The sequence below is a fragment of the Mandrillus leucophaeus genome, unplaced genomic scaffold (genome assembly GCF_000951045.1).
Source record: "Mandrillus leucophaeus isolate KB7577 unplaced genomic scaffold, Mleu.le_1.0 Scaffold708, whole genome shotgun sequence".
Classification (NCBI taxonomy): Eukaryota; Metazoa; Chordata; class Mammalia; order Primates; family Cercopithecidae; genus Mandrillus; species Mandrillus leucophaeus.
This window is the reverse complement of record NW_012107675.1, coordinates 365,592-389,202: the sequence shown is the minus strand read 5'-3', so window position 1 is coordinate 389,202 and position 23,611 is coordinate 365,592. Positions and strand designations below refer to the sequence as shown.

The window sequence follows — 23,611 nt, the reverse complement described above, 5'->3', positions numbered from 1 at the left end:
TCTCTAAGATCTCAATAGAGAGAGACCATCCTCAAAGGTCTCCAATAACCCCATAATGTTTGTTAGGTTATAACATTGGACTAGCAACTTGAAGCCATTTTGAACAAGACAAACATGTGATTTTTAAAACTGTTTCAGGGTCGGGTGTAGTGGCTCATACCTGTAACCCCATCATTTTGGGAGGCTGAAGGGGTGGAACACTTGAGCTCAAGATTCTGAGACCAGCCTGGGCAACATGGCAAAACCCCATCTCTACAAAAAAAAAAAAAAAAAAAAAAAAGAAAAATACTAGGTGGGCATGATGGTGCACGCCTGTAGTCCCAGCTACCTGGGAAAAAAAAAAAAAAAAAAAAAAGAAAGAAAAATACTAGGTGGGCATGATGGTGCACGCCTGTAGTCCCAGCTACCTGGGATGCTGAGGTGGGATTGTTTGAGCCTGGGAGGTCAAGTCTGCAGTGAGCCATGATTGCACCACTGCACTGTAGCCTGGGTAACAGAGTGAAACCCTGTCTCAACAACAACAACAAATATATATAAAATGTTTCAGAGTTTGACCCCATTTCACTAAAATGTCTGTAGTCTATCATTTTCTCTTCCTAAAAAGGACGTGCATGGTTTTGACTTACATACTTGGGAAGGTAATTCAGAGGCCAAACTACAGACAATTTCCTTATAATCAAGCTGAGGAAACATAAGTGTTGATGTTGGAGGGGGAAAGTGAAAATTCTTTCTGGAACACAGGATACAAAGAGTCCATTTTGCCTGTTGATTTGACTTAGATGAAAACTCATAGGGCAGGGTGGTTATCTTCTTCTTGGTTTTGGGAAAGGTGTCTTTGGCTGGCACTTAGTTACCAACACTGTCATGAAGAAGGTACCCAAAGTCATCTCTCTGCTGCTTGAGTACAAGATTGTGAACCAGGAACCTAGATGTATTATTTGAGTCATTTCCTTGTGAAAGGTCTGGCCAGTGTCTGGCCATTCTTTCCATTTCAGTATCCATTTCTTCTTGTTGCAGCTCAAGGAATACGAGGCCCAGCACCGGCAGTCGGCTGCCCTGGACCCTGCCGACTGGCCAGATGGTTCTTACCCAACATTTGATGGCTCATCAAACTGCAATGTGAGTTTACCATGTCTTTGACATCTTGATCACCTATACTGATAAGGGACAGTCTTCACCATTTTAGACTTTGGATTTCTTTTCGCAACTTCCAACTCGCACCTGGGTCTGCAAAGAAGTGTCTGTTCATATAGATTGCTTATTTTCTCTACCTGACAGAGACTCAGCTACAGTCCACATAGTGTTATCATGCTGGGGGTTTGTTTTTTATTTATTTTTTATTGCAGTAAAGTATATGTAACATGACATTTACCATATCAGCTATTTTAAAGTGTTTGGTGATACTGATACTGTTAATGATATTGATCATTAGGTACATTCACATTGCTGTGCAACCAGCATCATAATTTATTTCCAGAAGTTTTTCATCATTTCAAACAGAAAGTCTGTTCTGATTAAACAATAACTCTCCCTTCACCCCTGCCTCACCCACCTCCACACACACCCTGCCCCTGGCAGCCACTGTTCTACTTTCTGTCCCTGTGAATTTGACTACTCTCAGTAGCTCATATAAGTGGAATTATACAATATTTGTCTTTGTGTGTCTGCTTTATTTCACCTAGCATAATTCCTTCAAGGTTCATCCATGCTGCAGCATGTATCAGAACATCATCCCTTTTTATGGATAAATAATATTCCACTTTATGTGTATACCACATTTTGTTCGTACATTCATCTGTTAATGGACACTTAGGTTGCTTCCAGCTTTTAGCCATTATGAACAATGTTGCTATGAACACTGGTGTACAAATATCTCAGAGTCTCTGCTTTCAATTCTTTTGCACATACCCAGCACATACCTAGGAGTAGAATTTCTGGATCATATAGTAATTCTGTATTTACCTTTTTGAGGAACCGCCATATTTTTTTTTCACAGTAGATGTATCGTTTTACCTTCTTGCCAACAATTTACAAAGGTTCCAAATTCTTTACTTTCTCATCAACACTTGTTATTATAATTTTTTGATAATAATTATCCTAATGGTGTGAAATGGTATCTCATCATGATTTTGATTTGCATTTCCCTCAAGCATCTTTTGTATGTTCATTGGCCATTTGCGTATCATCTTGGTAGAAATGTCGAAGTCTTTTGCCTGGTCTTCAGTTATGTTGTTTTGCTGCTATTGTTAGGTTGCAGGGGTTCTTTCTATTTTTTGGATATTAATCCCTTATCAGATATATGATTTGTAAATATTTCCTCCAACTCTGTGGGTTACCTTTTAGCTCTCTTGATAGTGTCCTTGATGCACACACTTTTAAATTTTGAAATCTAGTGTGTCTATTTGTTTTTTTGTTGCCTGTACTTTTGGTGTCATATCCAAAAAATCATAGCCAAATCTAATATCATGAAGATGTTGCCCTCTGTTTTTTTCTAAGGGTTTCATAGTTTTAGCCTTTAGGTTTAGGTTTTTGACCTGTTTTGAGTTAATATTTGTATATGATGAGATGTATGGGTGCAACTTCATTCATTTGCATGTGGATATCCAGTTTTCCCAGAACCGTTTGTTGAAAAGACTATCCTTTCCTCATTTTATGGTCATGGCATACTTTTTGAAAATTAATTGATCACATATGTGATGATGTATTTCTGGGCTATTTTGTTCCTTTGGACTATCTCTGTCATTTTGCTAGTACCATGCTGTTTTGATTACCATAACTTTATAGTACGTTTTGAAATTAGGAAGTATGACACCTCCAATTTTGTTCTTGTTTTTTAAGGTTTTTTTTTTATATATATTTAAAGGTTCCTTGAGATTCCACATTAATCTTAGTTTGAGCTTTTCTATTTTTGAAAAATATATCATTGGGATTTTGATAGGAATTGCATTGAATCTTTAGATTGACTTGGGTAATGTCATTTTAACTATATGAAATCTTCCAGTCAATGAACATAGGGTATCTTTCCATTTATTTATGTCTTCATTAATTTTTTTCAGCAGTATTTTGCAGTTTTCAGTATATAAGTCTTGCTTCTTTAATTAAGTTTATTTCTAAATATTTTATTCTTTTTGATGTTATCGTAAATGACAATGCTTTTTAAATTTTTTTCAAGTTGTTCATTGCTACTGTATAAAAATGCAGTGGATTTTCATGTGTTGATATTCTATCCTGTCACTTTGCTGAATTTATTAGTTATGTAGGCTGTGTGTGGGCGGGGGGGGGTGGCACACGTAGTATTAGGGTTTTCTATATATAAGATTATGTCTTCAGGAGGCTGAGGTGGGAGGATCGCTTGAGCCCAGAAGGCCAAGGAAGCAGTGAGCTGTGATTTTACCATTGCACCCCATCCTGTGTCAAAATAAAAAAATTAAAATAAAAATAAAAAAACAAGAAAACAAGATCATGTGTTCTGCAAAAAATAATAATAATAATAATTTAACTTTTTCCTTTCCATCTTACATACCTTATATTATTCATACTGTTTCAATATGACCAAAACAGTGCGATTACAGGCGTGCACCACTGCGCCCGGCCTCATAAAGACATTTTAAGGTGTCGCCTTCACAATGTGTGGAGCAGAAACAAAAGGAATTACCTCTTTTCATGTATTACATAGTTTTGTTTTGTTTATTAGGTTATCTTACCCTTAAAATTTGGAAACAACCCCATCTCCCTGTCTTCAGTCTTGTCTTTTCCTATCTGTGTTCCATACAACCAATCACCTTTCTAAAACATCCGTCTTTTCTTGCAATTATATTTTGAAAAGGCTGATGGTTTTCCATTTCTATAAGATAAATTCCACACTTCTTGGCACACTTAAAATTCTATGTGATCTGGCTTTAATCAATTTCTTAAATCTCATATTCTATCTCCACACCCAATACCCTCTATGCCAGACATATTGGACCTCATATGCATGACTGAACAAACCTTGTACTTTTCATTCTTCTGCACTTTAACTCACATAATTTTCTTTATCTAAAATGTTTTCCTCCAAATTTTTCCTGGTGAAAATCTGAGTTTTTCAAGGTGGAGTCCAGCTGTTCCTTCCTCTCTGAAACTTTCCTTCCCATCCTCAAGCGTATTTATTGCTTCCTATTATATGCTTTTGTTAAACTGGCTTTATAGATCAAACTTAAACAGTTATCCTAGAATATCAAAATTGATTGTACATATTTCAGCCTCCTTGGAAATAGTGACCCCCTTGGGCAAGGAAGACTGTATTCTTTGTCTCTCCAATGTCCAGCTCCTACAGAAATATTTCAAGAGCATTATATTTGAACATTCATTCTGTTGTTGTTGTTGTTGTTGTTGTTGTTGTTGTTGTTGAGATGGAGTCTCACTCTGTCGCCCAGGCTGGAGTGCAGTGGCGTGATGTCGGCTCACTGCAACTTCTTGGCTCAGTGCAACTTCTGCCTCCTGGGTGCAAGCAATTGTCCTGCTTCAGTGTCCCGATTAGCTGGGATTACAGGCATGCGCCACCATGCCAAGCTAATTTTTCTATTTTCAGTAGAGATAGGGTTTCGCCATGTTGGCCAGGCTGGTCTCGAACCTTTGACAGGTGATTCACCTGCCTCGGCCTACCAAAGTCCTGGGATTATAGGCGTGAGCCACCGCACCTGGCCTGAACATTCATTCTTCCTGGCTGCTTTAAAAGCATGTTTTATGTCTTGCAACTACAGATTCAATCTTTATCTTTTTTAGTATCTAAGCAACAAATGGCGGTTTATCAGAAATAAATATAATCCTTCCATCATCTCCCAGTTTCCTGAATCAAGCACCAGATTTCCATTGCAGCTAAAAAACAAAGGATTATGAATTTGAAAGCCCTGTCTGGTTTACTTTTCTGTGAAAGTGACTGAGACATTACCGTTTATAATAATAAATGTGTCATAGGCCAGCCAGCAATGTGTCCTGGGACGATGAGGTAATCAAAAGAGCCGTGTCCATGGTTTTCAATGTGCCTTTTTGGGTCTCTAATCCTCAAGTCCTAAAGTCTAACATAATGTAGATGTAAATCATGAACCTAAAGGATCATGAGGAATAAATACAGTAACTCAGGACCAATTCAAACCCAACGTGGGGGAGAAAACAAAGACTCAGTTGTCCATACTGGGTCCCTTAGTATCAGACTCACTGTATACTGCCCTGATTAATAGCATCTGAGTCAAGGGAAAGGTTAAAAGACTTTGTCCATTCAGAGAAACAGGACTGTAGTAAAAGCTCACCCACTTAGACTTCAAAGAGAGGAGCTTGTCTTGTTTAGGAGAAAGTTAATATAAGTATTATCAAGCATTTAGAATAAGCTGCTAAGAAAGCATTATTAAGCATTGGTTTATGAGACCCCTTTCAGAGGGCTAGTCAGAACCATTACCTGGATATAAATTGTGAGAATGAAATGGGTTCTTCTTAATAGTTGGAACATTTCATTCTCTTCAGCATTTCTCTGTTCATTTGGGAGGCATTTATAGAGCCCTTGCTATATAGCAGGCATTGTGCTAGATGCTTGAGTTATAAAAGTAAAGGAGAAAGAGACAGGTCCTGTTCTGACAGTTAATGCTTTAGAGCAGAGGTTAGAATCACACCCATGTGGCAGTCATAGTGGCTCACGCCTGTAATCCCAGCACTTTGGGAGGCTGAGGCAGGCGGATTACCTGAGGTCAGGAGTTCGAGACCATCCAGGCCAACGTGGTGAAACCCCATCTCTACAAAAATACAATAAAAAATTAGCCAGATGTGGTGGCCTGTGCCAATAGTCCCAGCTACTTGGGAGGCTAAGGCAAGAGAATCTTTTGAACCCAGGAGGCAGAGGTTGTAGTGAGCCAAGATCACAGGACTGCACTCCAGCCTGGGCAATAGAGTGAGACTCTGTCTCATAAAATATATATAAATAAATAAATAAAACAAAATCACACTCATGTGTGTGCACTCAGATTTGAGATGCCATGTACACATTTGTATTGCTAACTTCTTACCAAACTATTTCTTCATAGATGGCTCACAAATAAATTCAGCCTGTCTTTGTTAGACCTAGGGCCAGAAATACCATATGCTTCCTCCTCTCAGAGCACAGTCTTCCAGAAGTTCTGAAGAGTGACTTCTCTTTTGGCTGGGAGGCGTAGGTGATGATAGGCTAGTCAGCAATGCAGTTTTTTGAAGCAGTTGATTTATCCTGTATATTTTGCTAGCTGACTCTCTGCCAACACCCATGCCAACCTCTGGTCATGCTGTTCAGAGCTACAACCCACCACCATCACCACTGAAGTTTGCTTAAACTTGATTGTAATCCTAAGGTATATATATGACCCTTGCCCCTCTTACCCTGGCTTTAGCCTGTTTTGCATTTTTATGAAGAGTTGGCCAGAAACCCCATCCAAAATATTCATTCGCATTATTTTAGATTTGCCGCTATGGCAGAGCAGTTAATTTCAGAATTCAGCCACCACGGGCTATAGGCACTTTGAATATTTTTCGTGCAAGGGCCAGAGCTTTTCTGTTTTCTATCAATTCCTTTCTAGAATACAGAGATGTGAAGAGCCCACTGGCTCGAATCAGGAAGGCCTAGGCCGTGAAAGTTTTAGGGATCATAAGGCCTTTGTCACCAGACTTCAATGCCTATATTGATGCCTGTCATGCCTTAGGATTTCATTTGCATTGATTTCATAGGCTTCCCCACCCCCATCGCTGAAATTAGATAATTGCGTGTTGCCTCACAATAAATCCATATGCACATTCCTAGTTTCCAACAGTGTAAAGTACTAAAGATAGTTACAGGAGAAGTGAAAAATAGCTTTCCCTTTGCCAGAGAAGAATCTGTTTTGTGCTGTTTTCCATTAATAATAAACTTATGTTGGGAGTGCTAAAAGTTTTAAAAGAGATTTTTGGTTGAGAGCTTAGCTGCATTTCTTATTAAATGTCGGCACATTTATTTTATTATTTTTCATTTTAATTTACTTTGGTAAGTTTATTTTTTCCTTTGCCTCCTGCAAGGAGGGATGACTGTAAGAGTTCTCAAGCTTTGTGCACTCAGGTTCAGTTTATTTTCTAGTTAAGAAGACATTTAAAGAAATTATGATCTCTGTTTTACCGGGTTTTCTAGTTTTTTACTAATGTAAGTTGTAGTAAATCATAGTTTTTCTGTTTTTAGAAAGCTGGTGGGTAAGAGTTAGTGATCTATACCTGGTACTTGAATACTAATTAAAATGTTTGCTGTGAAAGATCTTTCCAAATGAGAGATCATTTGATGGCAATCTTATTTAAAATGTTTTAAGAATATATGTAATGTATGAAGAAAAATGAAAGCAACAACCTTGGCAACGAAGTGCAAGATGGGCTAGAGTCATCTTTACCATTCGGTAGATTTTTCACTTCATAGAAAAATGTGTTCAAGGAAAAGCTGGAATTGTGTTTCTGTAGCTGGAGTTCCTTACCAGGATGGTGCACCCCTGGGGAAATGTGAGTGAGTAAAGCAAGTCATCGTTTCATAACTCATCACTTTTGCTTTTGGGGAGTTTTAGAGTTGGGAAATATTTGTGCAGAGAATGTTATACAGGAGGCTGAGGCAGGAGAATCGCTTGAACCCAGGAGGTGGAGGTTGCAGTGAGCCGAGATCACGCCACTGCACTGCAGCCTGGCAACAGAGCAAGACTCCATCTCAAAAAAAAAAGAATGTTATAATTTTGGCCTTATAACACCACCTTACCTCCATGTGTGCACTCTTCATAGCCTTCCGTTCAACCATATGTACCTTTCTGTCGCTAATTTGGTTTGTGGTGGAGAGAGCCATGTGGTTGAACTGTGTCCAAAACTTTGGACAACAGACACAGAACGCTGTGGAGCTATTTTGAGTGTTTCCTCGATTGAGGACTTCCAAGGTCTCAACTAAAATATCCCAAGGTTATAAGATCTTTCAGTTGGCACCTTTTAAATCTTTTTGGGACTTTCTAAAATTGTAAACCATAAACATGTCCCTCTCCAGTGGCCAGGTTTTACGTAGAATTTTCAATGTCCTTTCACGTGCCTTAGTAACAGACATGGTCTTCAAGCCAGAGGATTCAGGTTTGAAGTTTTGGAAGGAAAGGTAGTCACAGCCCTAGTCGAAATAGAACATTCTGAAAGATAATTTATTAACAATTCTGGTATGTGCCGAAAGCCAGGGCACCGGCAGAAGTTCCTTTTAAGTGGTTCTTGTGGTAAATGGCTTAATTTCCATTATGAAAAAAGAAAAGGTTAACAGTATAATCCCTTTTTACAGAATATGGCATAAGAACAGTGCACACACTCATAGGTGGCCTGAGCATTTGTGATTTCACTGCTTTCTGGAGCAGAGTGGCAGCATCCGTCTACTTGTATAACCACTGTCCTCTTTTTTAGAATCTGCTATTCTGAGCTCAACTCAAAATTTTAAAGATTGACTCTTCTTGCTGTGTTTATTTTGAGTTTTTTTTTTTACTAGAATAACTTTCAGACACTATCTTTAGGTTAAAATTTACCGGAAGTTTTATTTTTACATTTCAAAGGTGTTAACATATAAACCGATATCATTAGCTTCATCATATGGAGAAGTCTGACCGCAAAGAAGATTTCTTTAATGGCAGCATATGATGAATTTACAAAATCTGCTCTCACCTATAAATATTCCCAGCAATCTAAAAAAATGTGTACGATTTTTATAGTTTTGCTGACTTGGATGGCAGTGGATATTGATTAGATGCATAAATTATGTGAAGAGTGACACATACCATAGTACTTGAGTTGGCGCTGTAGATACAGTGAAAGTATCCCCAAGAAAATGATGGATTTTATTTCTGCTGTCTTTCTCTTCTTGTAATTATTCATTTATTTTTTGAGAAGGAGTCTCGCTCTGTCACCCAAGCTGGAGTGCAGTGGCGTGATCTCGTCTCTCTGCAACCTCCACGTCCCGGGTTCAAGCGATTCTCCTGCCTCAGCCTCCAGAATAGCTGGGATTACAGGCATGTGCCATCATGCCTGGCTTTTTTTTTTTTTTCAGTAGAGACAGGGTTTCACCATGTTGGCCAGGCTGTTCTTGAACTCCTGACCTCAGGTGATCTGCCTGCCTCGGCCTCCCAAAGTGCTGGAATTACAGGCGTGTTTAATAAGCAAGTTTAAGAGAGGATAGATTCCAAGTATAAAAATAACTTTCATTTCTGAATAAGCATTTTGCTTTTTAATGGCGTTTACTTTTTTTTCCCCCACTGCTTCTCTTTTCCTAAGGGATCTTTTCATAACTCTGAGTATGTGGGTTTAAATTTAAAAGGGTTCTAATTGGCAAAATGCTTTTTGGTTTACAGCTAGAAAATGGTTCTACTTATTGAAGCTCTAATGGTTGTCTTAGGCTCATGTTCTTCAGTTCTTTATTTCTCACACAGAAGAAGAGTTTACTTGTTTGATTTATAATATGACCAGGAGAAAGAAGAAACAAAACATAGCAATAATTTATCAGAAGGCATTTATGCCCTGTATCCTTGGGATAGGTATCAGCAATTCTGTATACCATGCATGCAGTATTACCTTGTGTAGATGAACCCTTTTCAAAAATCTTTCTACATGTAACTATGTTAAAATTAACTTTTATTGGCTGTGTGTGGTGGCCCATGCCTGTAATGCCAGCACTTTGGGAGGCTGAGGCAGGAGGATCACTTGAGGCCAGAAGTTCACGACCAGCATGGGCTCTACATAAAATAAAAAAGTTGGCCGAGCATGTTGGCACACGCCTGTAGTCCCAGCTACTGAAGCTACTCAGCTACCAGGCTGAGTCGGGAGGATTTCTTGAGCCCAAGAGACTGAAACTGCAGTGAGCTATGATTGTACCACTGCACTGCAGCTTGGGTGACAGAGTGAGACCCTATCTCAAAAGAAAAAAAAGTAAAAAAAAATTTAAAAACATGAAATAATGCACACTGATCTTAGTCTTTTAATGTGTTTGAGACCTTCATATGATTATTCTGATTTTTATGAATAATTCTTATAAATTTTCATTTTATTTGGCTGGGTAGGAGATTATCAGAGGAAATATTACTCTGTATTTTAATAAAACCATGATTCTGAAACTAAAATGATAGTAAAATTGGAACATATTTAAGTTCTTATTAAAAGAGTAAAAGTAATAATTCCTTTAATCTACAGCTTAGGGTGAGACTAAAGGAAAAATCAATCCATTGGAAAACTATACGTAGTGAGATGTTTTAAGAAATGCCCATTTTGTTCCATCTGGTTATAAGCTGCCCAGGAGCCATTGCTTAGGTGGCTTCTTGTCACTTCTCTTCTGCCCTCTCATTCCCAGTCTTCTCCCCAAGATAGGGGCCAAAGTTTTCAGGCATGTATTTGTTGAGTCCCTTAAGATCGCCATGTTTCCACAAAGTTACACAAGAAGGAAGCTGTTGCCTCTACTAGTCCCTGGAAACCAGGACTTCGCCCTGCGTGGGCAAGAGAGGAGACTGGTTAAGCTCAGATTTGAGTCAGACCTTGGGCTCAGATCCAAATCGCCCACCTATTAGCTCTGCATCTGTGGCCAGGCACTTCATCTCTTTGTTATTTAATGTGAAGATCTTCTGCCCTTCCCGTCAACTGCCATTCTTAAAATACTTGAGTTCCCATAAAAGTGCTATTTTTGTACATACCATTAACATGGTAGTAATGGCTTATATTCATGTATCAGCAGAGAGGCCAGAATTGTCAGGACAAGCTTAATGTAAAAGTGCGTGTTTACTTGGTTATACTTTTACCAAACACATAATCAATTTGTTTCCTATTTCAGAAGGTATTATCGTGTAAGTGGGTTTAAGGGTGGGCCTGGTATGGTTTTAGTAAGCATGTTTGGACGGAGTACTATCTGTGAAGTGTAAGCAGTTAATTGTACTGAAATAATCTAGGGCCCTACAGTGCTGATGACGTGTGTGGATGTGCATTCCATACCTGTTATGTCAGAAGGCACTCTCATGGCAGGCCCATCTGGCTCTTTGACTTTGGGAACTAACCAGGCACATCTTTATCATTACTGATTTCTACAGTTGTAAGAAGTTAAGGGTGCTTGCTGCTTGGAGGCCTTCCTCGACATATTAAGGGCTGGCTGGATGTGGTGGCTCATGCGTGTAATCCCAGCATTTTGGGAGGCCAAGGTGGGCGGATTGTCTGAGCTCAGGAGTTCTAGACCAGCCCGGGCAACATGGTGAAACCTCATCTCTACAAAAAAAAAAAAAAAAAACACAAAACAAATTTAGCTGTAGTCCCAGCTACTTGGGGGGCTGAGGCGGGAGGATTGCCTGAATGAGGCTGTAGTGAGCTGTGTTCATGCCACTGCACTCCAGTCTGGGTGACAGAGCAATAACCTGTCTCTAGAAAAAAGAAAAGAAAAGAGAAAGAAAGAAAAACATATCAAGGGCCACACTGATAAAAACAAATGACACAACAACCAGATACTATATAATCTGAGGATACCTATTTAAAAACATTAAGATAGATTATGGATACAATTTGGTCTGTTGTTTCTTTTATTTGGTTGAACCTTGTGGAACTAGAAATAGTAGACAGCTTTTGACCTATAAAAGTGGTGATTTCCTTTGTCCAACCTAATACATAAATACCAAAGAGGATATGCCACATTTCCCCACTAGCTGATTATATTTCAGTACAGATATTTGTAATCTAATTCAGTTTAGAGATTGGCATTTCCATTTGCAATCCCAGTTTCTTATTGTGCTCTTGGGAACAACCCTGGAGAAGTTGGGGATAAGAGGATTTTCATTACTTGTTCAATGTTACCGATTCATTACGTGTCAATTCCTTGTTAAATCATTTGCCCTAGTGCCAGTCCTTATTTAATGGATGGGCTGGGGAGATATCCAGGCCCTATTGTTGTTCATATGTAGAATTTAGACTGTGGTCCATCTCCAACCTAAGCCTGCTTATTAGAATCATACGTCGCCCATCATTTGTTTTGAGTTCATTTTAATGTTGTCACAATTACCCATTGTATCAAAATTCGTTTTTTTTTTTGAGACCGAGCCTTGCCCTGTCACCCAGGCTGGAGTGCAGTAGCGCTATCTCGGCTCACTGCAACAAAATTCTTAGAACGATAGTCATCAGACAAATCATTTGGAAAGCAGTATTTTAACACAACCAAATTTTTTTACAGTATAATCTATATCAAAATATCCTTTTATTCACTTCTCAATCCCATTCATCTCCCTCTTTGTACCACACCACACTCCTCACTTTTCAATGTTCACTCTACTATTTATTATTAGTATTACGCTAATAGCATCACATAATTAGTTTATAAAAGGATGCAAATCACTTCTTACACTGCGCATTTGACCCAAAGTGTAGGTTGAAAGAATGCCATCTTGAGTATTCTTTCATTTATTTATGTGCAAGCATTTATTGAGTACCTACTATGTGCCAAGTCCTTGTACACAAGGAGCTTGGGTTTGAGAAAAGGAGCCAGACTAATAGATGGCATGGTTGTGGACTTCATTGAGATTTTCCTGCCTATTGTGATAGGTGCACACAGAAAGTCCAGCAAGCCCCACCAAGGAGGGTCTGGGGAGCCTTCCCAGAGAAAGTGGTTGACACTGAGGAGGAACTTTCCAGGAGAAGGAGAAATGTGTGTCAGGAGAGGGAGCAGCAAAGTCAGAGGTCTGGATGAAGAGCTGAGTAAATCGGAAAACTTGGGTAATATGAGAAAATTGGGTCAAGTATTATGAATCATTTCTCTCTATCAGTATTTTTACTTCTGGGGTATAGATTCTATTCTTTGCTTATTTTTATTTATAAATTGATTCTCTAATCGGTTGTTTCCTTATTTCTGCAAACTTTAAATTTATATCATTTATATTTTTTATCTTGTCTTTGGGGTCTCATTTAATTGAATTCATGTTCTTATTAAATTATTTTATAGAGGGAAGCAACTATTAGGAATTTCTTCCTGTTCCTTGAGTTATATTTTCTCCTGATGAAGTGTTGAGAGCAAAAGATTGGCTTTCTGGTTTTATCTATGCTTCTTTTTCCCCCCTTCTTTGCCATAGTTTGTTTGTGCAGTTGTCATGCTTTTTTTTTTTTTTCATCTTGGTCCTGTTTGGGTGGCTCTGATCACATTCTCTATTTGTGCTGATATTGAAGGTTATGTTTTGACCTGTTTGCCATGCTCTCTGACAATAGATTTTTTTCTCTCCTTTCAAGATACAGTTGAGGGCTTTATTCTGTGGTCCATTTATGTTTGTTGTTGCTACAACCTGGCCATGATATATGGTGAAATGTGGTCTTCACTGGGATATCTGGACTCTGCCTTTTCTCTCCTGAAACTGTGTTGAATGTGCTGTATCGTAATTTATGCCACCTGGTTCATAGCCGGGGTAATTGGTGGAATATAGCCATTCTGCCTTTCATTCATTTTTTGAATTTTAGAGGCTGTATTTCAATCAAGAACAGCCTGCCCTGACTTCCCATCATTTCACTCATTGCTCTTCTGCAGCCATTTCCACTGCTCTTAGGCCAGAAAAAGATAAAGAGGCCACACTGTTTCCTTCCAGATCTGGAGTCACGTGAAAGGGTTCTGCGGATTCCTGCCAGCCTGGCTTTTGTAGAAGTTGGGGGCCTTTTCCAGTGAGCTTCAGAAATTTCTTTCTTACCTTGGTCGTGGAGTTCAGTACATTAGATTATATAGCTTTCTTTGTTTGGTTGCTCTTGGCGCACTACTTTTGCTAGTTTTTAGTGTTTTTTGTTTGTTTGTTTGTTTTTTCTTCTTGGGGGGCTTTTCTCGTTTTGTTAGTCGTTGTGAGAAGAATATTCTGTGGTTCAGTGTTCAGCAGAGTTCATGACCTGATAGTTTTGCCAGTTGGATGACCACAAACAACCTTTCTAGCTCTACATAATTCCTCTCTGAAGGTATTTAGTCTAGATTTCTTCAATGTGGAACTTGAAGTAAGTTTGTTTATTTATCCTGCAAACATAAGGAGATTAACATTAAGGTTGTAGATGTCAGTCTAGGAGGTAACATTGGACCCTCCCTCCTCCAGCTTCGACAGATGCCCAGTGACCTGGTGGCATAAGTTTGGCTCGGAGGAATGATCTTGGTGGGCCCCCCTTCCCTCCATTGCCATTTGGCTCCATCAGTTCTCTGTATTTCTACATTGCCATTTGCCTAGACAAGGTTGTTTGGCAGCCCTATCGGAGAAGTCATCATGCCTGATCCATGAGTCATTCAGCCTAAGATGCCATAAAAGTAATGTGACTTTGCAGACACCACCCAATCCCTTAGGAGACTTACGGCTTCTGGGATGAACACTTTCATCAGCTCCAGAAACTAGCGCCTTAAACGCATATGTAATTGCCCTACTTGGCAGTCCCGTTTTGAATCATCCTTTTTCCATGGCATGTGAGAATTGGATGCCCTTGGGAATGAGTGGGTTTGGTGTTTTGCTTTAGTCTTCAGTGTGTCTGATCCCATAGATTTGCTTTGGATAACACTACCCCACTCTGAACAGAGGGACCTGTAGAGCTGTGGACACTTTGTTTCCTAACTCACCTATTTAATATGAAACAACGCGTTTCTCTGACCTATGGTCAGGGTGACAAAGCCCCAGGCAGAAATGTCTTCCAAAGATTTACAGAGTGAAGGAGAAGCCACTCCTCTTTCCTCTGCTTACCACTCTCTCCCCCGACCCATTCAGGAGGAAAGGCATTCTCTGCTCTGTGGCATCCTGCAGAACTGGGGTGGGAGGATGCACTTTTGTTTTAAGCCTCCCTAGATCTGGCTGTAGGACTCCTGAGATTTTGTATTTTTCTCCCTTCTCCTCATGGGGGCGATTAAAAACGATTCAAAGTTCGTGAGTTTAAGAAATAGATTACGGTTGATTAGGGAACATAACATCCATTTGCTGCTCCTTTGGTTTTATGGTTAAATTTTAAAGCAGTTTCTTAAGTGAATTAAGTGCTGACAAGCCTTTGCCCCTAGGGAATGGTAATATTACCTCAAATTCTCACATATTTTTTCCAAATAAAACTATCATGTAATTATCTTCTCCTCTCTGCCGCCCCCTCCTCCTCCGTCTCTTTCTTCAAATCTGGCAACAACTAGTTAATTTTGAAACTGCCAGAGATTATTTCAGTGTTCCACTGCACCTCTGGGAGAAGAATGGAATCTCATCTTTTTTTTTTTCCATATGCTCACAGAAATCTCCTAATTTCAGAGGACAATGATGTCACCAGCTAATGAGCAAAATATTTCTTACTAAACAAATGAGTCCTCCCCTGACTCCTTTGTGATAAAAGAAAAAAAAAATTACCCACAATGTGCTTCATATTTTCTACTGTTACTTCTAGCAACTCATAAACACACTTTTAAGTAACTCTAACTTATTTGAACAGTGAGACTAATATTTTTCTAAGCACGAAGAATAACACATTAACCCGATGACTGTGACCAAACGGCCTCTGTCATGGCCTCAGAATCAGTGCAGTGCCCCTAAGGTAGGGAGGGACTTTCAGTGCATCACTGTTTGGACCATGGAGGGAGATCAGGCATGTTGGAGAGATTATGAAATCAAGCTTGGGGAAGAGGAGGGCCGGGAAGCTCTTGTTGATTGGTGTCACATGCTGTTTATAAAAGCAACAACATCAGCTGAGCTCTTCTTTGTCTAGATAGGAGGGCATCTAAGGTTGGGCTGGGGTGGGCGGGAGAAGTAGGGCCCCAGGACCACCTAAATACTGGACTAGACTCATGTAGGGACATGGAAATGTCCCTAAACCCATGGCAGGTCCTCTTCCCCTCACGGAAGTGTGCCTCAATTTCCTTACCCAGAGATGAGTCCTCCCACGTCGGAATTCCTATATCTCTGTGTTTTTCTCATGCAGTTGTCACAGTTGACCTTAGCATTAATCATATTTCTGAACTTCTCTTGGGGCTCTCCCTACCCTCAGACTTCTAGATGATAACGTTTATAAATCCAGGGAATGCTGGCTTCCTCCTATTGCTATTCCTTGCCTTTCCTGATGCCTTGAATCAGTGCATTCATTCATTCATTCATTCATTCATTTCAATCAGGAAATATCTGTTTAGCACAAACACAGATATTTATTTATCTGAGTGGAAAAGAATATTGTAATTCTCAGTGTTGGTAACTGCTTGTGAGATTTTAAAACAATACAACTTTTCTTCAGAGCAAGTTGTCAATATGTATCAAAAGTCTTAAAGACACACCCTTTTACCCATCAATCCTACAATCGAATCATCTTTCTAAAAAAAAAAGTGTTAGATATGTTAGAAATTTTACCACAAAGTGTGCATCCCAGGATTATTTGGAAACAGGCAAATGTCTAATTATGGGGACCATGATATCAGTAAATTATGGTATACTTTGATGACTAAATACTACTGTATCATTAATACATTGTATTGTATTGAATATTTGTTGACATGTGAAAATGTTCAAAACATAGAGCTTTAAAAAATGGGCTATAAAACAGTGTGGCTACGGTATACACCAGGGGTCCGGAGTTTCTCTGAAGGAAAATCTTTTGAGGCAGCCATGGCTCAGAGAGGGTCCCCACTTACAGGCAGATGTGTTATTTCCACTTAGACTGTGCGTGTAATCTGAGGGAGGATTTCGGGACACTGATAGTGACTAGAGGAGGTGGAGAAGGTAAAGGTCAAAGATCACTCTTTCTTGCAAAGAAAAAGGAAACATCCAGAAACATCAGGGTGTATTTTGTGTGTGTGTGCATATGTGTGTGTATGGGGAAAAAGTGGGAAGGCATAAACCAAAATATTAGCAAGGTTTCTATCTGAGTATGGGATGATATGTCATTTCTCTTACTACTTTGTGCATTTTTGCATTCTCCAAATTTTTAATAATATATGTCATGTGTAGTCAGAAACAATAAATGCTACTAACATACAGATGTGGAAATGAATGTGGTCAGGCTCATTGTCTGCGTGACAGTTAGTGATGGGCTAGGGAATCTAGCGATGACAATATATGTGCTAAGTCCTTGGATAAAATATATTTAATCTAAAGGAGATGAGGAGCAAAGCCAGGAGGGCTTTCCAGAGGAGGCAATATGCAGACTGAAACTTGAAGGATGCGTAGGAGTTAGGGGTGTGGATGCAGTCAGCAGAGCTGTTTGCAGAAGAGCAGCCATCAGGGCAGTGATGGGCATGGGGTGTTTGAGATGCTGCGAGGATGCAGGGGGTGAGGACCAGGTACTCTGATGCCCTGTCCACCACGTGGTATCTGAAGAATGGAGCACGATGTACCAGAAACTGAATCTGACCATGCACAGTCACATATTCCACAATAAGGCTTTTGGACCTTGTTCCAAGGAGCTAATGAGAAACAATTCCTCACTAGAGGAGTCAAATACTGAAATCCCTTCTCAGCAAATTTGCACACCTACTGTGTACAAGCGCACCACCCAGAGAACAGGACCAGCAGTGGCGTTTCCTCACAAAGTCTATCCCCCAATCCGTCCCTCACCAGGGAGCTTCCCAGGGTGGCCTGACTCAGTCTAGTCTTTCAAATATCCCACAGTTTACTCTGACACATGGCCAGAGCTGGGAGCCACAGGGCTGGGGAATCTCAACTTCTTCATTCCACAGTTATCACACTGATATTTATGGGGGGGTCTACTATGGGTGGGTACTAGGAATGCAAGGAGAAGGAGATCAGACAAGGCTTCTGGCCTGGGGAGCCTCCTGTTTTCTGAAAGTCAAGCCATGGTACGTCCTCACAAAGGGCCCAACATGAGTATCTTGGTAAGTACCTGAATCACCCCCTGAGAGGTGTGGCAGTGAGGTTAAAAAGGGGTGGACAAGTTCGGCTCTGTCTCCCATCCTTTTAGGACACTCCCCAAGTCCTGTGCTGTGAGGAGAGGCCGCTTGGGGGAAGAAGTGGGGATGTATCCTTCCTGCCACCCTCTCCAAAGTATCTGGATAAATCAGGGCATGAACTTCATGTGTATTTCACATGGAACGAGGACTTCCCTACCTGCCAAGCTCTAGGCTTCACATTCAAGGTCTCGTTTTATCCTCCAGAGAGCCCTAGGATGCTTCTCACTGCCTGTCTTAGAGATGAGAGAAGAAACACGCCCGCAGCCACACACTCTCCCCATGTGGCACAGAGGGGATCTGAACCTGTGCTGGCTCAGTCTTCTCTGTATCTGAACAGCCTGTCCAGAACCAGCCTCAGATGCTGGCCATATGACTAGCTTTCACATGTACAAGGATTGTTGGTTTTTTCTGTTTTTTTTTTTTTGAGATGGAGTCAGGCTGGAGTGCAGTGGCATGATCTCGGCTCACTGCAGCCTCTGCCTCCCGAGTTCAAGCGATTCTTGTGCCTCAGCCTCCTGAGTAGCTGGGATTACAGATATGCACTATGCCTGGCTAATTTTTGTATTTTTAGTAGAGATGGGGTTTCACCATGTTGGCCAGGTTGGTCTTGAACTCCTGTCCTCAAGTAATCTGCCTGCTTTGGCATGAGCCACTGTGCCTGGCTGGTTGTTGGTTGTTTTTGTTTTGTTTTGTTTTTTTGTTTTGTTTTTTTTCCTTGGAGATGGAGTGTCGCTCTGTCACCCAGGCCTGAGTGCAGTGGCAAGATCTCTGCAACCTCCCCCTTCCAGGTTCAAGCAATTCTCCTGCTTCAGCCTCCTGAGTAGCTGGGATTACAATGTGTGCTACAACGCCCAGCTAATTTCTGTATTTTTAGTAGAGACGGGGTTTTACCATTTTGGTCAGGCTGGTCTCGAACTCCTGACCTCGTGATCCGCCCACCTCGGCCTCCCAAAGTGCTGGGATTACAGGCGTGAGCCACCGCGCCTGGCCTGGTTGTTGGGTTTTTAAGTGGTCTTTGCTATTTACACAGCACCTAAAAGAAAAGTTTGTGAAAATTCGGTGTTATCTGAACTCTAGTGAGTTATGAATAGAGAACTGCAGACTTAATAATAAGGCTGGGCGTGGTGGCTCGTGCCTGTGGTCCCAGCACTTTGGGAGGCCAAGGCGGGCAGATCACCTGAGGTCAGGAGTTTGAGACCAGCCTGGCCAACATGGTGAAACCCCATCTCTACTAAAAATGCAAAAATTAGCTGGGCGTAGTGGCAGGTGCCTGTAATTCCAGCTACTTGGGAGACTGAGGCAGGAGGACTGCTCGAACCCGGGAGGTGGAGGTTGCAGTGAGCTGAGACTGAGCCATTGCACACCAGCCTGGGCAACAAGAGCAAAACTCCATCTCAAATAATAATAATAATAGTAATAATAATAATAAGAGTAAAAATATCAAGTCCTTATTGAACTCCAGTTCAATAAGGACTTCATGTACATAGTATTTAAAACAACCACACTGTAAGAAAAATGTTACTATACCAAATTTATGTGCAGGAATATTAAGACCCATAAAAGTAAAGTGACTTGCTAGAGAACTTGATAATGAAACCCAGATTGTTCTAACCCCTGAGACCTTGGGCTAATCCCCTTCCCTTTACCCCAGTCTCATTGGGGTACTCTCATTTTCTTCGTTTTTATCCTGTAACGAAGGAATTCAGTGGAAAATGCCTACACTCAGTTTTAAGGAAGTGTAGGCATAACTTTGCAGCACAGTTGTCAGTCTTGGATGAAGAAAGGCCTTGTTGAGTAGGTAGTGGCACAGGAGCAAAACCATGCAGTCTGAGATTCTGCCCCTGCCATTGCTGTGACATGGGATCATGTATGCAGATGTGGAGCACAGTGCCTGGGAATGGTGAGCTTTGGACAAATCCAAGTATTAGAAGTACAACATCACGAAAGCACCTGGGCCATCAGGTGGTGGCAGGGGAGGGGGAGTTTGTGGGAGAATCAGTTTGTGAAACGGGGAACTGGGCAGTGTAGGGAAGGTGTGGTGAGCCCTTGCAGGAGAAAGAAGAGGAAATTCCATAAAGGTTGGGAGGAGATACTTCTGAGCAGAAGACAGAGTGGGAGAAGGGAGTTTAATTCTTGGCAAGGAGTGAGAGACGCCAGCCCACCCAGGGAAGAAGAGCAAGACAAGAGCCGAGGAAAAGGGGATGGAGCTCTGGTGATCTGATGCAGAACCTGTAACGTGTGCATGGTGAAACATGAGCCTCCACTTGGGAGCTTCGCATTCCAATTCCCTTTTGTTGTTGTTGTTGTTGTTGTTTGAGACGGAGTCTCACTCTGTCACCCAAGCTGGAGTGTAGTAGGGCAATCTTGGCTCACTGCAGCCTCTGCCTCCCGGGCTCAACCCATCCTCCTATCCCAGCCTCCTGAGTAGCTGGGATTACTGGTGTATGCCAGCACGCCTGACTAATTTTTGTAGTTTTAGTAGAGACAGGTTTTCACCATGTTGCCCAGGCTGATCTCGATCTCCTGGCCTCAAGTGATCCGCCCACCTCAGCCTCCCAAAATGTTGGGATTACAGGTGTGAGCCACTGTGCCTGGCTGTTTTTAGTTTAGGTAAACTCTAAATTTCTGTCATTTTAAGGAGGGACAGTGGTTCATACGCATCCCTGAGTCCTGTGTAGCTAGGTATTTTATGTTGTGTGGTGTCCTATAAAGAGATGGGCTCAAGCATCATACATCAAGACTCACCCAATAGGAGGGACATCTAGAAACAAGCAGCTCAAACTGTGCTGTGGGAATAAGTGACTTACCCAAGTAAATGAACTTAGCCCTGAAAAGACAAACGTGACTTGCAGCCCACGTCATGGAGACTTTGTATGGGTTTTTAGTCCTGTGTTGTTTAGACAATGTTCTGTTTAAGTAACAGCATGTGCCTAGCGGCTCCCCTGAGATCCTTGAGAAAATTAAATGATCATCTTGTGACACAGTCCTCATGCTCACATTTCTAGAATGCAGAACTCAGATGCTTTGAAATGGGCATTAAAACAATTTGTTAAGAGAGTTTTAGAAGCACCAATGAAGGGGAAATATCCTACATTTACTCTGGTTGTTAAAATTTTAAAAAGGAATGGGGAGAGAGAAAGTGACAACTCTAGGAGAAAACCATAATCATAAGTTTTAATTCAGTAATTTCAAAAATAGCCATCAGAAGGTGTCTATTTTCAATTGAGACTACTCCCTTAAGGGGGTGTTCAGAAGAATGTCTGCAAAAGAGATCTTTTTAAGGGTTAGTCCTTGTCCTCCTTGTCCTGGATTTGCTCAGATTCTCGCGTTCTTTTTTCTGTCTCTGGAATTCCATAGACAGTAATTAAGGAACTGGAGGCCAGCAGGAGGTCAGAGAGCCTTCCTCAGTGAAAACAGGGATTGTTGGCCATGCACAACACTCCCTTTTTTCCTTGTGGTGAATAGGAGATTTGCTTAGAGCTGATGACTTATGCCTTTCTTGCAAGTTATGCAGTTAGCAAGCGACTGGGGAATCAGTCAGCAAGCAGAAAGAAGCTAATTGAATCCAGTGTCTTCCCCTTTCTCCTTCGGATACTGAGCTGTGACGGTGGAGCCTGCCTGATCATGTAACTCCACAGAGACATGTTCCAGGAGTGCCTAATCCTAATTTTGATATTGCGGAGTTGATGCCACAAGAGTGAAGACACTCTCCGAGTGGGGAGGGGGGTGGGAGGTACCGGACGTCTTCAGAATTGCCCCTTAGACTTGCTAAATGCCGAAGCCGGTAAGTCACTGAATGCGTTTAATGGGAAAGGAAGAATGTGTTTTCTGTTGCTTCAAGTAAAAGTTTTTGCTGCTCCTGCCTATGATGTTTCTCTCTCTTTCCTTCTTAAATTCCTCTAAATTTGCCCTTCTTCCTCTGTGTACTTCCCTACCTGGTAACCCTGAACTTTTTTGCCTGGCATTTTCACCAGTGAAAATGCGTAACTTTTGGAGAATAGTGAATATTGTTTTGAGAATTTGAGACAATATGGCTCAGCTGTGAATTGTGGAGGCTTTTCCTGGGGAGGACTTGCATTCAGACAGTGTTGCACATTGGTTTTCATAAGCTTATATCTGATTGGCTTCCTTCTCTTAACTTTAAGATTAATGCTGTGGCACAGCCGACCTAGAAAGTTGAAGCATATATGTCTGATCATGCACTAGGTTAGACAGACCAGTGTGAATTTCACAAGCAAGTACATTTCCAGTTTCAAATTGCTTTTGAGAAATGTTTAAATATCTCTCGGTGTTATGTGGCGCCGGGGGAGATAAGTGGGCTTAGTCTGGGTGTTAATTGTGACAGCGTGTTGTGTGTTTTGAGCTAGGGAAACAAGCTGAGTGAGAGCGCTTCTGCAAAGGGCAGAGTTGTAATCCTGTGATCAGCGTGGCGGTCTCAAGCGGTCCTCCAAAGGGTCTAGTTGCTCCTTGCAAGTTTGTTTTAACCTTTATTGCAGCACATTGCCACTGTGCCTGCACAGCTGTGCCATATGGCTTTTGGAAAGGATTTACTCTGCACTCTGTAGTCCCAAGAACTGTTACAGGGTCCGGTGAAGTATCTGTTACCTACCAGCAGTGACAGGTTTACTTGGAGCAGTGAGGGGATGCGTTTAGTGAGCACACAAATGTTTGTACTTACAGATGCTATTCATTTTGTTCCTTTTTTTCTGATCATCCAGCGTATAGCTGTGTTATAAAAAGTTCTCCACGCTGGCTCCATGTCTTTCCTATTAGAACATTGCAGATGTGTCAAGGATACACTTGTTCCAAAAGAAGCTGGGAAGGAGGGAGGCTCCACCCTCCTCCGGGTGCCAAACGGGCCCCATAGGTTCCTCATTCAGCGGTCTGGCCGGCGAATGGTGTGCTATCTCTTTAAAGCAGCTATAGTTTTGTGTCTTGGCTTGGTCAATTTGTTATGGTTTAAAACTGTGGAGCCAGCTGTCTGCAATCTGATGTAATGTTGCTATGGAAACCAGAAATGAAACACTTAAGCATTCACCACAGAATTACTACATATAGCATTAGCCAAAGTAATTAAAAGTTGAGCCATATGGGCTTTCTGCTGGAAAAAGTCTGCAGAGGAGAGGCTGGAAATCAAATGTTTCTGTTTACAGTATTGGAAATCCACTTTTCCACAATGTTTGGTGGGATAAGTTGCCTTTTTCTCTTGAAGGTTTTCTGGTGAGGAGCTGTCTGTATGATTGAGCTCACCTTCTCGTTTAGAAGATGAGCTATTTAACTCTGACCCAGGGTGGGACAAGGGAGGGGAGGCCACACTATCTCATGTTTGAATGTGTGTGAATATATACTTTTATTTTTTAACTTTAGTTTATTTAAAACCTGTTCTATAATAGTGCTGAGCCTATTTCCTAAAATCAATCATTTATTTTATATACAATGCAGATTTCCTCTATCTTCTACAAAGTTCTTCACATAGGAAGATTTCTTTTAAAATATACATAGTATTTGAATTTAAAAATTATATATTTTTGATATTTATAAATATAAAAATTCTCAAGCCCCCATCCCTGGTGGTACATTTCCTGAATAAAAAGACGTGCTGTCCCGGCATGGTGGCTCACGCCTGTAATCCTAGCACTTTGAGAGGCCGAGGTTGGGCAGATCACCTGAGGTCAGGAGTTCAAGACCAGCCTGGCCACCATG

General features: G+C 41.0%; 1 protein-coding gene across 1 annotated transcript in view; it reads left to right on the top strand.

Annotated features, from left to right (window-relative positions):
- SASH1 (SAM and SH3 domain containing 1) overlaps positions 1 to 23,611 on the top strand; it is a 233,926-nt gene that overhangs the window by 171,846 nt on the left and 38,469 nt on the right. The window contains exon 8 of the mRNA XM_011964815.1: positions 1,018 to 1,119. Coding sequence (XP_011820205.1) covers positions 1,018 to 1,119 — 102 coding nt within the window. The remainder of the gene's footprint in view (positions 1 to 1,017; positions 1,120 to 23,611) is intronic.